The sequence below is a fragment of the Protomyctophum parallelum genome (genome assembly GCF_964188405.1).
Source record: "Protomyctophum parallelum genome assembly, chromosome: 1".
Classification (NCBI taxonomy): Eukaryota; Metazoa; Chordata; class Actinopteri; order Myctophiformes; family Myctophidae; genus Protomyctophum; species Protomyctophum parallelum.
Genome location: NC_139697.1, coordinates 26257830 through 26274692, shown reverse-complemented (window position 1 = coordinate 26274692; position 16863 = coordinate 26257830). Strand labels below are relative to the sequence as shown.

Sequence of the window (16863 nt, the reverse complement as noted above, 5' to 3'; positions counted from 1 at the left end):
TTACAGCTGTACTTTTTCTGTCTACACCAACTCTGCCAAAAATAGCCGGTCTAGCATGTAGATCTGCTATTTTTGGTGAATGCTCCCCCCAGAATAGACAAAATGGAGTTCAAGTGGTTAAGTCAACAGCCATAGCCCCAGTTCACACCCCAGTCCACCCAGTCTATGCATGCGTCTTCTAGTCTCTGAGCAAGACACACGTAACCCCTAACTGCTCCCTGGGCCCTAAATGATTATGTGGTTAATCAATAAATATCATCATAAACTACTCCATTATGCTTTAATTACAATATTCATTGGGTATTCATATTCTTTATTCATCATTGTTATCATCACAATAGATCTTTTACAATCTTCTCAAACTTCTGTGATCCGTGAGTGGTAGCTAGACAGGTCATAAAGCTGAGTCCTTTTTGTTTTGGTGAAGTTACTGTTGTTATGGCTATTCATGAATTACTCTTTGCATGTATATGTGACATTACTATAGCGGTCTGATTACGGTTAGCCTAATATACCGGAAAGGTTGTAGGTGTTTGTTGTTGTCACAGCCTAGGCACAATGAAACCTTTACTGTTTGTAACAGTATAGGTAAATAATGCTGTGTTGCATAACATTGTGTGTTGGTAACATTCAGACTTTAGTTTTCACTTCCTTATAAATCCTTACAAATTATCCGAAATTAGTCCTGTTCAACTGGTCCAAGAGAAAAGGAAATGAGTTGTTTTTGCGTTCTGATTGTCATTTCATTTGAAAGAGTAGCCTACTCGGTTCTCTTTCTGTCAACTTCAGCTTTGATGGGGCCTTAGTCCTTGACTCCTTTTTGTTCACAGTTCAGACTAAAAGTCATTTTTAGGCACAACAGGTGGTCTTTATGCCACGGCAAGCCTAAAATCCAGTGGCAAAAGGTGAACCGACCCTTGAGCATTTCGTGTTCACAATGCACAAGTTAAGCAGAACTGTAATCTCTCATCTGTCAGTAGTGTAGTGTTGTTGTTAGTAGGAATAAACACAGAAGCACCCGGGAGGAAGTGGACTAAAAGACGGAAGCCAAACCGAGTTCCTGTCTCTACACAACAATCCCCTTTTTCTTTTACCAAATGGATTCCCAGATTGAGCGAACTCAACTGCAATGCGAACTATAGTGAACCAAGTGTATTCATACGGTTCACCTCATGGTTCTTTTTGCGTGTTCACATTATGCGCAAAGAATTGCTGAGTCATGGTCTGTCCATTTCAGAGGAAATGGTTTGAAAATGCCCTAAACTTCTCACAAAGACCTCCTCTCAATAACTATAAGCGCACATGTGTGAAGTGAGCGGTGTGCCTTTCATCACAAATTCACAATGACGTCTGATGATGTCAAAAACATGATGTCCGTGCCCATTCCGTGCTCAAACGGACAGACAGACAGACAGAAAGACAGACAGACAGACAGACAGACAGACAGACATAAACACAACATAACACTGCACCATTAAAAAACTTTTGTCGGGGTGCCCGCTGGCCTAGCGGTCCTGGTGCCTGCCACATATAGGCTCTGGCCTGACAGCACGTCGCGTGTTCGAATCCCGTTCATGACAATCTTTGCTGCATGTCTCTCCCCTTCTCTCTCTCCGTCTTCACGTAACTATCAATAAACATCATCGAAGCATGGTTTTATGGTGTGTTCAAACGGGCAGATGAAACGATGCAAAAACGCGTTCATTCCGTCTTTGCAACGTCATGTTGCTGGCTTCCATTGACAGTGAATGGTAGACTGCATCGTTTAATCTGCCCGTTTAATCATCCGGATCTGTCATTTGTAAAACTAAACTTAACTTTTACAAAAATGACACATTACGAATATTTTTGTTTTATAAAATAGTTCGTAATTCATTGTTGTATATATCCTAAAAAGTCTGTGAATCCATGCTGTTATTGTTGTTGATTTCAATCTTTTTCGAAAATTGGTCAGTGGAGTAATGCAGTTCTACGCAAACCACTAGAGGGCGCATGCTTTCACCGCCCCTCCCCCATTCAAACGTCAAATAGCCTGATATGATGTCACCACCTCAAAAAATCAGCAAGTCCGCCCATTTTAGCTCACTTTCTCGACGTCTGATTGGTCAGCCTCAACACGTGACCGTCTTTGGCCCATTAGAGCCACGCCCCCATCCTCAGACCAACCGAGCTGTTAGGTGCAGCAGAGCAGGGTAGCTAAACATCCAAATGAATGCACCTTTTATCACATGACTGTGAAATCAAATACCTTTTTACAACCCAGTGGTATTTTGGAGCAACATGTTAAAACTTGTGTTAATAAACAAGACACAATAAGATTTGTTTTAGCCTGTTTCAGGCTGAGACGAATCTGATTGGCTCCCCTGCGCTGTATGCAAATAAGCCTCCTCAGACGTCAGTTCCTGAATTGAAGCGCCATTTTTTTCCCTTCTCGGCAGCAGGGGAAAAGACAAAAGCAGCGTTTAGGGGGACAAATAAAATAAGATATCTGCGTTAAATTCACACGTTTTGGTTTTGGAGACTAAAACAAAGCCCCTGCACGGATTACAGCGCGCGGCACGCGGACCCAGAACCGTGCGTTGGTTGGACGGCTCTCTCTCTCTCTCTCTCCCTCCCCACCGTGGGCGTCGCTTTACCACGGTGCTCTCCCTGCTGCCTGGCTGGAAGTACAAACTGAACAGACACACAACAACACAACACACACTCAACTAGCGTTCAGGTAATCTGTCTGTGACTGTCTGTCTGTCTGTCTTTCACTGTGTCTGTGAGTTAGACAGATTGTGTGTGTGTGTGTGTGTGTGTGTGTGTGTGTGTGTGTGTGAAAGAGAGGGAGTGTGTGTGAGAGAGAGAGGGAGTGTGTGTGAGAGAGGGAGTGTGTGTGTGTGTGTGTGTGTGTGTGAGAGAGGGAGTGTGTGTGTGTGTGTGTGTGTGAGAGGGAGTGTGAGAGAGAGAGGGAGTGTGTGTGAGAGAGAGGGCGTGTGTGTGTGTGTGTGTGTGTGTGTGTGTGTGTGATAGAGAGAGTGTGTGATAGTGTGTGTGAGTGAGAGAGTGATAGTGTGTGTGTGTGTGTGAGATAGTGTGTGTGTGTGTGTTTGAGAGAGAGTGATGGTGTGTGTGTGAGAGAGAGAGAGAGAGAGAGGTCTGTGCCACACACAGACACATACTGGTACATATACACGCACACGTGTACACACCTACACTACAGTAAACACTCACACACAGCATCCTCCAGCTGCCCACTTGCTGGCTGTTCCCATGAAAGCTGCATTAATGGTCCATAACCTTTATGCCTGCCCTGCTGGGATTCGAACCCTGGTCTCAGGTAGCCCTGAGTGGCCACATTCCTGCTGCTCTAACAAGAGGTATATCGGACGTATGTTCTGAGCTTCAGGCAGTACTACTACTAGTCTACTACTTGTCAGACCAGTACTACCAGTAGGTGTCCTACTACCGTACACACCATAACCAACCACATGGAAATATGTTTTTTGATTGCAACTTTTAAAACACAACTTCTCTTTCTAACCAGCATAATTAATGAGCATATTTATACACACACATTGAGCATGCAGCCATGCACAGGAGTTTCCCGAATACAAAAATAGCCAAAATAGTCGATCTACAAGGCACTGGCAGCCTGGCAGGTCACATTTTGAGCTTGTAGATAAGCTATTTGTGCTATCCACAAGATCGCAAACACACAACGTATATAGGGATTAATGGTTAAAAAAGGGCCTGTTTATCCATCATTTATTACACATGTTACTATATCATATTTCAGATGCATTTGGTTGCTGGCACAAGGTGCCTTCCTTGGTTTTGTCCAGCTTTTGGTGTATACAACCCACATGTTGTCCTAACACAAACATTAAATGCTATTGACAATGAATGGACAATTTTGAGTGTTTGTGTAAACACAAACATTGAATGGACAATAAACACAAACATTGCATAACACAAACATTGATTACGAAGGTGAGGACGCAAATTGCGATTGGCCGGAATGAGACGATGTATGATGATGTACGATGATATGAGCGCCTCTCACTTCACACGGGAATTCCTGTTGACAATGAATGGACAATTTTATGTCATAGTGTAAACACAAACATTGAATGGGCAATTTTACGTCATACGGTCATAGTGTAAAGTGTAAACACAAACATTGAATGGACAATTTTGTGAAAACACAAACATTGCGTAACACAAACATTGATATGTTGCGTGTATAACTGTATATATAGGAGGATTTCAACTCTCAACTTTAACTAATAAGTCGGTGCTGTACAATGATGAGCGCCCACAGGTGTAATTTATTCATCAGCAGCACTGATATGGCAAATGTATAACTCCTTGTACATCGGTGTTGCACAATGAAAATAGCAGATCTACAAGGCACTGTAGATGGGCTTTGTTCATGTGAATAAGTAGGGTATGAGCAATTGCGCATGCATAGAGTGAATGGCAAAGTGAGTTTAATGTCGTTTAACGTTGTTTAATACAATCACATTGATGTAAATAGGTTTTCAATGTAATGAGTCCCAGGATGCAGAGATGGTCTTTTAGATGAGTCTCACTTAAATCACGACGAGAGTCATATTTTGCCATTTTTTTACAAATTGCAGCATTTAACTCCCATTTCATTTTATATGGTTATAATGTGGTTATATTCATGTAGAAAACAGAAGAAGAAATTATTATAACTAAAGCTAGCAAAATAAACTAGAATAAAAAACAGTACAGTAGTGCATCCCGTGGATGCAGAGGTCGTTGTTTTATTGCGTCCCTTAACTATAAACTGCGGTTTTGTATGCTAAATGCACCCTATTTTAATCTCTGCAATCAGATAAGACTTTTCTGTTTGGATGCATGGGTTGTCAAGTCCAGAAAGTCATTTTTTTGCCACTCAGTAGGCGTTCCCGGTTCCCACATAACCTCCGGGTATGATGATGAGTCACACACAATACAGTGTACATGCACTATGATGCAGGCTATACGGTGTGTTCCTCAGAGGTCAAAACAAGAGCAGTGTATTCCCTATAATACCTACTGTATACACTAACAACTAAATTATCATTTGTCTGTGACCGATGATAATCATTCAGAGTATTCCACATAGATGGTCCCTAAGAGTTAATAATGTTCTCCTACAGTTCTATAACGAGTACGTGTATTTGTTTTCAAATGTTGTTAGGTCTCCGAGTCACGATGTATCAGATTCCGGTTCCAAGCGTTGAGAAGATCCGGAAAACGCGGAGGAAAGTGAAAACCGTTCTGAGTGAATTTGGCCTGGAGGAATGCCAGAATCTACTGACGGTAAGCTGAATAATACACAGTCTGGTCATTTGGAGTGCTACTTTGGATAAGCTGAAATGTCTTAACTTGTGTGCGTGCGTGCGAAAAGGTTGAGCACCACATAGAAACATAGGTTTTTTTAGTCGGCCTCAGGTCGGAATGGGTTAATATTGGGCTATATAGCGTGCCGTGAATATCCTGATTCCATAGTGACGGTCAAAATGACCTCTAATCTTGTGACCGTGGCATGCTTCCAAGTGCTGTTGGATAAAATAAGGAAATCTTGACTTCCTTTTCTGGGTTTTAGGAGCTTATGGTGCAATTTCAGTTCTTTGACACTAGGTGTTTCAAAAGAAAGGAGGGTAGGTCACAGTGAAATTGCTAAGACAGTCCAGGCGGGGAGCTCTCTCTCTCTCTGTCTAGGCCCTATCCACCTCCGGACCAGCCAATCAGAATTTTCTCCGCCTCCAGACCAGCCATTTCGTGCTTTCTCTCCCTCCAGATCAGTCATTTGAGATTGTTCCCATTTAGAGGTGCAATAGTTAATCAAACTAATCAATTTAATCGATTTAAAATTGATTGATTGGGCATATCATTATACGTTTGTGAAAACTTTTAACTTAAAAAAAAAAAGTATAATAGTGAAAATAGCTAATCTGCAAGCTCTACACACCATGGGTGGTTAATCGATTTAGTGATTGAATAATGGCTAAGAAAATCATAGATAGTTGCAGCACTTTTCCGATTCCCGTTTTTCCCGTTCTCTAATCATTGTCTCTGTACTTCTCAGTAGATAGCTTAGAAGTAGACTCCACCGCTTGTCCTTGGCCGGTTGCTAAAAACAACAAACTGAAGATCAACAACTGAACATGCGATCCTGCCAGCTCAGTGGCCTTGTGGTTGGAGTGGAGTCAGTGTCTGAGATTGGGAGGTCAGGATTTATTCTCCTGGCTGGGTCATACCAAAGAGCAAAGACTATACACAGGGCTTAAAGTTCTCAGTCCTGGGGACGGATTTCAGTCCTGAGGATTTCATAGGGGTCATTTAATGAGATCAGTGCAGAAGTGCAAAAAATCTTTTTCAGTCTTGGGATTTGTTTTGGCTTTAAGCCCTGCTATACAAATGGCCCGGATGGTTAGCTCAACCGTCTGGGCACCTGGGCTGCCAAGCCAGCCGGATGGCGTGCCGCGGGTTCGACTTTCCTTTCCTGTCTGTCTACTGTTCACTATCAATAAAGGCATAAAAAGCCCCAAAACAAATCTTAAAAAATAAAAAAAAGGTACCCAATGCCCCTGCTTAGCACTCTGCATCAAGGGTTGCATTGGGAGTCCCTGCGACATACTAGCGTCATGTCCAGGGTGGTGTACTTTTACATCATGGCTGGGGGATGTACTTGTACATCAAACCGCCTCACGCTACAGAAACAGGAGACAGGTTCCTGCCCTATAGGCCAGTGGCCACATGGCTCGGGAACCACTCGTTCACATTCCCAAGGCTACTTACTTATATATGCGATACAAAAGCCATAATATACACAGTACACGCAGTAAACATAAAGAAGAAATGACGGGCTAAATAAATGCATTAGCCCGGATGGCTGACATAGCAGTCTGGGCACCTAAGATGCTAAATCCGCCGACGCTTAGTTGGCCATCTCAAAACGCCACGACGCACGGACAGCCTCATGGAACCTAGCGCCGCACAGCCCTGTCCTCCAGCCTCAATGTGCCCTGCTTACAAACACCATACATTTTAACAATCATCTTAACCCTTGAACTACCGTTTTATTCCCTATAAGTGGGGGCTTTGTTTTAAATGATGTAGCAACTTTTAGCATTTTTGGCTAACGGCCGATGTCCTCTACCTAAAACCGTCCCGAAATCCTTGCGTACACGCTTGCGTACACGCTCGCGCACGCACGCGCAGTCTTTATGTGCATAGCTGTGTAAAATGCGATATTCGGGGCTTGATTAGAGCTTAATTTGACTTAAATATGAAAATAAACGATGATCGCATAGCATCGGGGACAGATGACTGTGTGTGATGACACAGTGCAGAAAGATAGCGGATGTTGATACCCGTTTAACCGGAAACGACGACTCCAGATTCGTTCTTTCCAGTCAAAATCGGCATAATGGTGAAGTTACCGCCACCATCAGGACTGGGTGTCTAATGCTATATGATTGCCCTGTTAAAATGAGATATAGTGTGTATATCACGGATTTTTCTATTGCCATTAAAATTATGAATTAAAAATATGAATAGAGCTGGCAGAAGGCACTGAAAAGCTGCTATTGGGGTGGCAGTACAAGGGTTTTTAATTTAATACATTTTCGTCAAAAACTACTCATCTTCCGATCAGATCAGGTGTCACCAGTGAAATGCCTGTTGGGAGGGACACAGATTGATGTAAGGGTCACAGTTTTCCACGCAACATTCCCCTTGCCTACCGCACCGGCACCTCCCCTTTTTGTTTAGAGCGTTCTCGCTGACCTGTCCTCCTGCCAGGCAGGCAGCAGAGCCACACGGGGAGTCGGGGACAACTTCTCCCGACACGGCGCATACTACAGTGATACAAGCGCGACACCCGAGACCGACATAGGACGCCTCTCTCTCTTTCTCTCTCTCTGCGTGCAGTGCACGGGAACTGCCCATAGATCCGAAGTCCCGTTAGTCCGAACATGCATTAAGGTTGGCGAACATGCACTGCTCCCGTGCTTGCGGTTATGTTTAGGTTAGGGTTAGAGATAGGGATAGTAATTTCGGAACGATGAATCTTCTGACTAATGACACGGCACCGAAGAGCACAGACACAGGAATAGGCTACACAGGGCGAAATGTTGCGCACTATAGCAAGACGTAAAATCTCTCAGCATCAACAGAGCTGGGATTGGCCAGCCTCATCACCACGCTGTGAGATACATATGCCCATTCGGAATTTCGGATCAACACGGTCGCCTTAACTACGTGGGTGACACACTCCTCTCTTACACCACCTCCTTCGCCGTGCCAGACAAATACAACAGGGTTTTTCGAGTCCCATTCTGCCCGGGACGGGGGAATTGGCAGCCACAACGTTACGTGCGTTATCGTCAACACATGCGATGTTTCGAGACCACAAAATGGAAGGAGCAGGTCCATTTGAGTACACTCCCAAAGTTACATTTCTGTGACAGCGCAATGACTTGCCATCCCGTGCCGCCGAGAAAATAAAATCTATCTATCTATCTATCTATCTATTTATTATAACATAAATTTTGTGCCCAAATTCAACCCAACTTCCCAACATCATCCTTTAACACTTCCCTCCCAATCAAAAAGAACGGGTAAGGCCCTAGTCTTTCAATAAAAAGAAGAAAAATAGACTATGCATTTATATAAATGGACTGCATTTCTACAAAGCGCTTTACAGTGTATTTAAATATTCTAGACCTGTACGTGCCCGTCGGCTACTGGCCTACTTGAGAACGATGCAACTTGGGAACCTAATAATACCCGTTGTCAACTTGTCATAGCACCCGTTTTAACTGTCTGTCTGTGTCCCAAATGGAGATCTCTGTATCTGCCTAATGCCTGTATCAGGCTAATCAATTGTCAGGTGTGGGGTTGCCATGGCAATCAATTGGCTGAGGCAGAGGCTGGAAATTGCACAGGTGAGGGAATTTAGGCTGATTAGGCCCACTGGCAGAGCCTGAGCAGTGGGTCCGACTGACTCGAGTTCGGGCACTGCACTCCCTGCAGTGGTGTGGAACACGTGTGTCGAATATGAAGTCGGTGGGGCAAACGGTTCTCGGGTTACGTGCATTACAACCGTTCACACACGCACGCACGCAGAGATGTGGTGCATTTATAGTAGGATTCACTACAGCTGCAGTGCCTGTTCGCTCCTATCTGCGCGTTTGTGCCACCCATGTAACATCTTAGCTGTCCATGGCAAGATGGTAAGGTACACCTACTGTACTTGGCTCTCATTTAATACAATGTATGACTGACAGACTTCCTATAGAGGGTATGCGCATGCTTAAAGTGAATGGCACATCGAGTGGCAAAGCAATAGGCAAAGTGAGTTTAACATTGTTTAATGAAATCAGATAGGACTTTTCTGTTTGGATGTATGGGCTGTCAAGGCCAGTAAGTCGTTTTTTGCCACTCAGTAGGCGTTCCTGCATAACTTCCGGGTTTGATGATGATGTCACGCGCATACCCTCTATTCTTTAGACTAAAAGATTATTTTGTTCAAGCTGAGGGATCGAACCAGGAAGGAACAATTACATATCCAAGATAGCAGCTCTACCTCCTGAGCCACTGTGGCAGTTTTCCCCCCAATTTAACTACCAGAGTTTGAGCAAGAGAACTACTATGCATCCACCGCTCTACTGGCAAATGCGATGCTAGCTATTATTGTATTGTGTCATTCATTTCTCGAGTTCCTAAAATAAGACAAAACTATTAGCTGACCTACTTCAGAAACCTGTAGGTTGGCTGTAGTTCTATTTGGCAAAAAAGAATCCTGATTGATGGAGAATTTCTCATTTTAGGATTGGCTGTCTGTTTTCAATTTTTGGGGGTTGTGTAACTTGTGTTCGATGTCATCATGTGTGAAAGGATTTGTATTGTTATTAATAATAATAATTGTGTTTGTGTGTCACTTCTTAACAGGAGCTCCATAAAGACCCGGAGGTCAATTCAGATGAAGATGGAGCCTTTGAGGAGACGGAGTGGAATGACTTTACGGATGGTTTCACTATTAAAAATATGAAGAAAAAGGTAGTGTGTGTGTGTGTGTGTGTGTGTGTGTGTGTGTGTGTGTGTGTGTGTGTGTGTGTGTGTGTGCGCATCATACGTTGGTGTCGTACTGTGAAATTCACCCATCTACTATTTGTATTTTAACAATTTAGGAGAAAATAATTAACCTAATAAAGACATGCACAAAATAGGGATGCCAGTTTGAAAGTGTTACTGTACTGAATTGCTTGACCTTAATTTGACTTGATTAATAGTAATTTACAACTTCCTGAACACAGAATATTCCATGTACAGAAAGAATACTACAATGAACTTTTATTTTTAATTATATATAGATTTTTATTTATTTATGTTTCTTTTCCCAGCTCCTAAGGAGTCAGCCCAGCTCCTAATCCAGACAACAGTCTTGTCAAAACATGACTATTGTAACTCCCTCCTTACTGGCCTACTGGCATGTGCACTTAAGCCCCTCCAACTGATCCAAAATGGCGCAGCTCGCTTGGTCTTCAACCAGCCAAAGTTCTCACACGTCTCCCCCTTCTCAGCTCCCTCCATTGGCCGTGACGCTCCACACGTCCCAAACTGTTCTCCCTTTTGGCTCCAAAACTATGGAATGCACTTCCCATCACAATCAGAACTGCAGCCTCACTCCCAATCTTCCGCCGTAGTCTGAAAACCCACCTCTTCAGACTCCACCATGGCCTGTAGCACTAGCCCCTTAGATAGCACTTTATGTAGACTTAGATAGTATTTTAAACAGACTTATAGCATGTTACGTAGACAGCACTAGAATTGCATTTTATGTAGTCATAGCACTTTATAGTACACATGTATAATATATAATCTAGTATAGTATGTACTATGTATAGTTTACATAGATACTCCACTGTTACGTTCTTAGCTTACGCATGATTCATATTTCATACATATGTGATGTATGCCATGCTTTTTGTTATTGCTTAATGTAAGTCGCTCTGGATTAAGAGCGTCTGCTAAATGCCTAAATTGTAATGTTGATCGCTGTGAACATGAGGTTCCTTCACTGCTTTCACTATTCTCTGTGCTGTTGAATAGCTATCATTGTTATATAGGTTTATTTTTTCACTAATGGGTTTATTTTATTTTTAACCACTAGAACCTGACATCCCTATATGCAATTATAGGTGAAGAATCCTCATCACATATCACATATGAGCTTGTAGAACAGCTATCTTTACCAGCAGAATCGTCGTATGAAATATAAATCATGCTTGAAAGGTCCAAATCTATCTAAGATTGGAGAAATTTGATAAACTGCCTTCATATGTGACGTCGTGTGTGTGTGTGTGTGTGTCTGTGTGTGTTTTTCTAGTGGCCGTACCGGACCAAGCCATTGTGCTGCAGCCTGTGCTCGTATTCCACCAAGAATCCCTACTGCTTCCAGAGTCACATCAGCCGCATACATCAGTATGAGAAGAACGAATGCAACCAGGGAGTCTGCAGTCAGTGCCCGTTTGTGGGCTCCGCCAAAAAGATCAAGAGGCACACGCTGCTATTCCACAATGCCCCTCTGCTGGCCGCTCCTGCTCCCACAGGACCCCCAAGCCAGCAGAAGCTGCCTATTGCTAGCCATCGTCCAAACGAGAGGTACCAGTGTCGAAAATGCGGATTCCCGACGTCCTCCATCTTCCCATTAAAGAAGCACATAATTCTGAAGCACCTCCCGAATTTGGCGCAACAGTTTATTGGCTATAAAATTGATAACCAAACAAAATTAAGGATCTACTGCTGTAGGCTGTGCAAGCTGCAAACTGGGTCTCTAGATCACGTGATTCATCATATGTTGGTGGAACCTGTTCACACTTTGATCAGCAATCAGGTACAGGCCATGATCACGGAGAAAAAGTTTTATGTCTCGGCGACACCTAATGGAGTTCAGAGTGTACCCGGTTTCGGTGGATATTCGACGTTCTCATTCATCGCTCCTAAGCCGGGAGGTGTCCTCAGTAACGGGTCCTTGGTTTTGCAACACAACCAGCAACAACCCGGGACACTCATGACGCTGCAACAGCTGCAAGGAGCTCCGACCAACTTGATTTGCGCGCCAGGGCCTAACCAAACACTCCTGCCGCCTCAGGCGTCGGCGTTAGTGCAGCTAGCTAGTGCCGAGGCTAGAGGTCTGCTGCAGCCCGGCGCCGCTATAGCCCTTCAAGGTGCATTGGCCCAAGGACGACCCATGAACCAGTTTTCCACGACAACGCCCAGCACCTATCTAAAACAAGCCGCAGCTCCGGTCCCTCGACCACTTATGCACACACCTCCGAGCCAGCCGGTGGTTCTCCCGTCTGGACTGCAGGTCAACATTGCAAGGCGGGCCGCTTCTCCACCTCGGCCCCAGAAAGCCTCCACAAACCTCCAAACTCCCCAAGGTACCATGATGACTTCACAGTCGCTGCTAAATCACCTCATCCCCACTGGCAACAAGATGAACGGTCTGCCCGTATATACTTTCGCGCCAGTATCGGCCGCCAGCTCTCAGAGCAAAGGGACGCCTCTGGCTCCGATCAAGTCAGGGAGCAATTCTCCTGTGCCACAAGTTGCTAAGAAATGGATCACCTGCCCACTTTGCAATGAGCTTTTCCCTTCCAACGTATACGACATACACACAGAAGTGGCTCACAAGACTAAACCCGTCACGTCGAAGTGTGAAAGCCTCGCTGCCCGAGCGCTGTTCTTGAAGAAGATGCCTGACAAAACGGTGAAGTGCTTGGTGTGCAAAATCCTCCTGTCGGAAAAGGGAGTGTTTGAGCACCTCCTGCATGGCTTGAATTGCGTTTACTGCTCGGCTTTGTTCTTCTCAATCAAACAACTTGTCGAGCACGTGAAGGAGCACAATCCTACAAACAAAGCCAACTGTGACTTCCTCAGGCAGGAGTTCAGGGTGTACACGAATAGCACTGGGAAAATCGTGTTCCCTTACTTTGACATCAACACCAGTGCGCCGATGCAGGTCATAGGAGACACCGAGTTCCACTTAGCCTTGATCACCACCTCCTTCGATCTGATATTCTTGAAGATGCTGCCCAGCACCCACCCGGAAGTCTGCCACTCGGCTTTGAAAAGCAGCAGCTTATATTGCCCCTTCTGCGACGAGAAGTTCGTGAATGCACTGGAGCACCTGCAGCATTTGAAACAGAAGCATTTGGTGGCGCCCACCATTCACGCCATCCTAAAGACGGAGGCGTTGAAATGCATATACTGCAACGGGGTGTACACGGGAAAGGTCACGCAGCAGGCGGTGATGCTGCACATGCAGCGCTGCCGGTGTTCACCGAAGAAACAAGCAGAACCTCCCAAGGCCCAGGAACTTGTTGAGGGCGGGCCCAAGGGACGGGGAAGACCGGTAGGGGCGACAAAACCAAAACCAGTCGAACAGATCAGTCAGCCACAGCCACAACCACCGCCACAACCACAGCATAGCCTGTATTTCCTCCAAATGCCACAGATGTCTCCTCTGATACCAGCACCACCTCCGGCCCTCATACTCCAGGCTCCCTCTGTGCCGATTCCAAAGCCTCGCGTCGGACCCGTGGAAACGGAGGCTGAGCTCGAGAGCAAAAGGAGACTGGAGGCGATGTTGAAAGAGGTAATCGAGGCCAACCGGCGGGAGAGAGAGGAGAGGTCAACCATGTTTCGCAAGAGGCGAGAGCAGGAGAAGCGGGATCAGGAGAAGCAGGTGGTATCCCCGGTCGCGCCCGAGACGCCGGCCGACTCGCTGGTCAAGCTGGCGCTGGAGCCCACCTCCAGTGACGCGTGGAACGCCGACACGCTCAAAGAGTTCATGGGCAGATACTTCCACGTCAGCCCCTACGTGTCCAGGGTCGAGGCGGAAGAGCTGTCCAAGAGACTGGACATGACCAAATCCGAAGTGGTCGTCCACTTCACTAACAAACGCAGATACTGCATGAAGTTCCTCAAGAGGAACAAGGCGGTGATTTTCATGGGCTTCAACATGGTGGAGCTGAGCAAAGTCAAGCACAACCTGTTGATTCCCGAGGTGCAGGTCGCAGAGCCGGCGGAGCAGACGGACAACAAGGCCAATGAACCGGAACCGATGGAGTGGTCCACAGATCCTGAGAGTACAGCCGATTCTGAGCCAACGAAAGAATCGGGGGGACGGGTGAACACTGTTATCGATGCAAATGTCTCTGACAAAGCGGAAGAAAGGGGATAAGCTTAATTCAGTGTTTTCGCATTCTCAACTATGTAGTTTCCAGTACTATGACTGTAAATGGAAAGCAGTTTCCTGGTGTAGCCGCCATTGTCCTGCTGGAGTCATTTAATTTCAGTGGTCTTTTATATCTAAATAATCAAAAATGTTTTCATAACCATACGGCTGCTTTTGAAACACTTTAATGGTACATGTCATGATGACCAATGCAGATTGTTGAGTAGGTCTAAAATAAGATGGTGTAACTCTTTAGCCCAGAACACAAATGACTGTAGCTCAACAATCGCTATTGTTACCGAAGTGGTGCTCATTTTCAGGGTTTAAACCAGTGGTTCCCAAACTTTTTAGCTTGAGAGTGAGACACAGAAGATGTGGGATCAAAACTAGTGGAAATAGACTATCTACAAGCTCATGCTTATAGATAAATTCATGGGATTTGATTGATGTATTTTATTTTATATTTATTTAATTCATACAATTCTTGTATTTTCAGAACAAATTAGATTTTCTTTTTTTCGTCTCTTGAAATAATTGAAAAAAAAGGTATATTTACTTAGTTACCCATTAATAAAATGGGCCTGTGACCCACAAATGGGTCCTGACCCAATGTTTGGGAAACTATTGTTTAAACCATTAAAATTGGCTCATCCCAGCTGGTAAGTAATGTGACATTTGCACAGTTTTCTTCAACATACAATTAAGATAGAACATTCCCCACACATATTGTTTCTGTCATGGATGGATGGACGTTCATGAACCCTATTCTGGGGAAAACCTTTGCTGCAAACGGCAGAAGTTCACAGTGTGTCTCAGTCAGTGTGATGCACTGTAAACTTGTACATGGCCTTTTATGGTGAAGATATTTAGTGTAGTTTGAGAACAGGAGTCCTGAGGGACCCCAGTCAACTAAGTATATAGGGTTTAACCCATTTAGGACAGGCCAGATTATACAAAATGTCTTCTAAATTATGACAGTTTTCTGAAAAACCTGTTTCTATGTCGGTGGTTCTCAAACTATTTCATGTCAAGGACCCCAACATTTTGGTAATTGGCTGCCGACCCCCATCTGAACATATTGTTTCAGGGACCCCCTGAAACAATGGGGATCTAAGACTCGTAGCGCGGCACTGGGTGCTGTGCTTTGAGCTGGTAGATCTGCTATTTTTCAATAGCTTAAGTTCAAAATAATGGTTAAAGTGGTTTAAACGCTAAAGCGACACTGATGCGTTCCCGTCCTAAATGGGTTAAGTACGGTAAGTAACATTTCTGCTTTGGTTTTGTTTCGCCAAAATGATTTGTCTCTTATTATTTGTAGAGATGTTCACTCTTTATGTTGACTTCCCACGATATGTTTGACTTTGTAGGGCTATGTTTCTTGTCTGTTATACCTTTTTTGTTTGTTTTCTCACCTCTTCACTGTGTTCTCTCTCAGTAACGGCTTTCTTCCTATTCAATAATCCTACTAAAATGTGATTGTTGAATTTGTTCCTAACTTCCTAGAATCCTAGATGGTGAACACTTGCTTCTAACGCCTCATTTATGTTAAGTCACGCGACGGAAGTATGATTTTGGGGCTGAAGTCACAGGCCATGGTGTTTGCATGCGATCTTGATTCCATGTTACACTGAAGTCAGACCTTACCCTGTGCTGGTTTGTCCCTAAAGGTTATAATAACATATTTACAGAGTTCTGTTGTTGATTATTATGAGATTGTTTCATGCCGTTAGTGGGTCCCTTGTGGATGCCGTGTTTATAACTTCTTGATGATTTGTTTTGTTTTTGTTTTTTTAACTGTACCTGTTGCATTTTCTATGGCTCTCAAGGAACAGAAAAAAGTTTGAACATGGTAGAGACTCTAGTTCTGTTGGGAGCTATTATGTGGTATAAATAAATAAAGGTTTATTATTGAGCAATGGGTCTTTTACATTTATGTATTCTTTAAATATATTTGCTCTGCTACAATGCCTCTTCAAGGCTAACTGTAGCCTTGGTGAAACAGTGTTTTTAGATCATTACTACAATGTAGAAATACTCTTTTATAAGTATAAGTCCGGAATTAATTTATTAAATTCATAATTTAATTGAATAAAAGAACAAATGTATTGGTAGCAAAATGTACTTGACTACAAATGTGCCATGATAGTGTCATAATAAATAATTGCCATACATATTCTGAAGAAAACCTAGAGATTGACATACAGTAATTGGGTGTTATGATCAAAATAAGAACATAATGGTGTGTAAAACAGAAAATAAATAAAAAATGGCCCTGGACTTGACAGTCTTTGCCATGGACACAATTGTCCGTGTACGGTAATATTGGTGACCCCTGTTAATGTGTCTATGGAAAAAAAACATAACATATAGATATACAAGGATTACAGTGTTTAATAAATGACTGACAAGTAGCAAAATTAAATTAGTTTATTCAAATACAGATTTCTTTTTTACAATATATTTTTATCCCACTATTTTGTAACCCATTTTTCACCCCTGTGTCAATCATCTAATGTGATCCTGGGCTCTACACCCTCCACCAACCTAGTCCCCATAAATGCAGATTTCATCATAGCATTTTCAACACTTGCCCCCCAAACACCTTTGTTCCCAGT

General features: G+C 43.8%; 1 protein-coding gene across 1 annotated transcript; it reads left to right on the top strand.

The window, feature by feature from the left end:
- The first annotated feature begins 2419 nt into the window (after positions 1-2419).
- On the top strand, positions 2420-16158 carry adnp2b (ADNP homeobox 2b). The gene is made up of 4 exons (XM_083770917.1): positions 2420-2719; positions 5195-5316; positions 9955-10062; positions 11393-16158. The coding sequence occupies exons 2-4, from the start codon at positions 5209-5211 to the stop codon at positions 14252-14254; spliced, it is 3078 nt and encodes a 1025-aa protein (XP_083627043.1). The 5' UTR covers positions 2420-2719; positions 5195-5208; the 3' UTR covers positions 14255-16158.
- Positions 16159-16863: the final 705 nt, after the last annotated feature.

Excerpts from the sequence above, each read along its gene's own strand:
- adnp2b (XM_083770917.1), top strand. The coding sequence starts at position 5,209 with ATGTATCAGATTCCGGTTCCAAGCGTTGAGAAGATCCGGAAAACGCGG. Across the intron at positions 5,317-9,954 it reads AATGCCAGAATCTACTGACG|GAGCTCCATAAAGACCCGGA; the intron begins GTAAGCTGAATA and ends ACTTCTTAACAG. Across the intron at positions 10,063-11,392 it reads TTAAAAATATGAAGAAAAAG|TGGCCGTACCGGACCAAGCC; the intron begins GTAGTGTGTGTG and ends GTGTTTTTCTAG.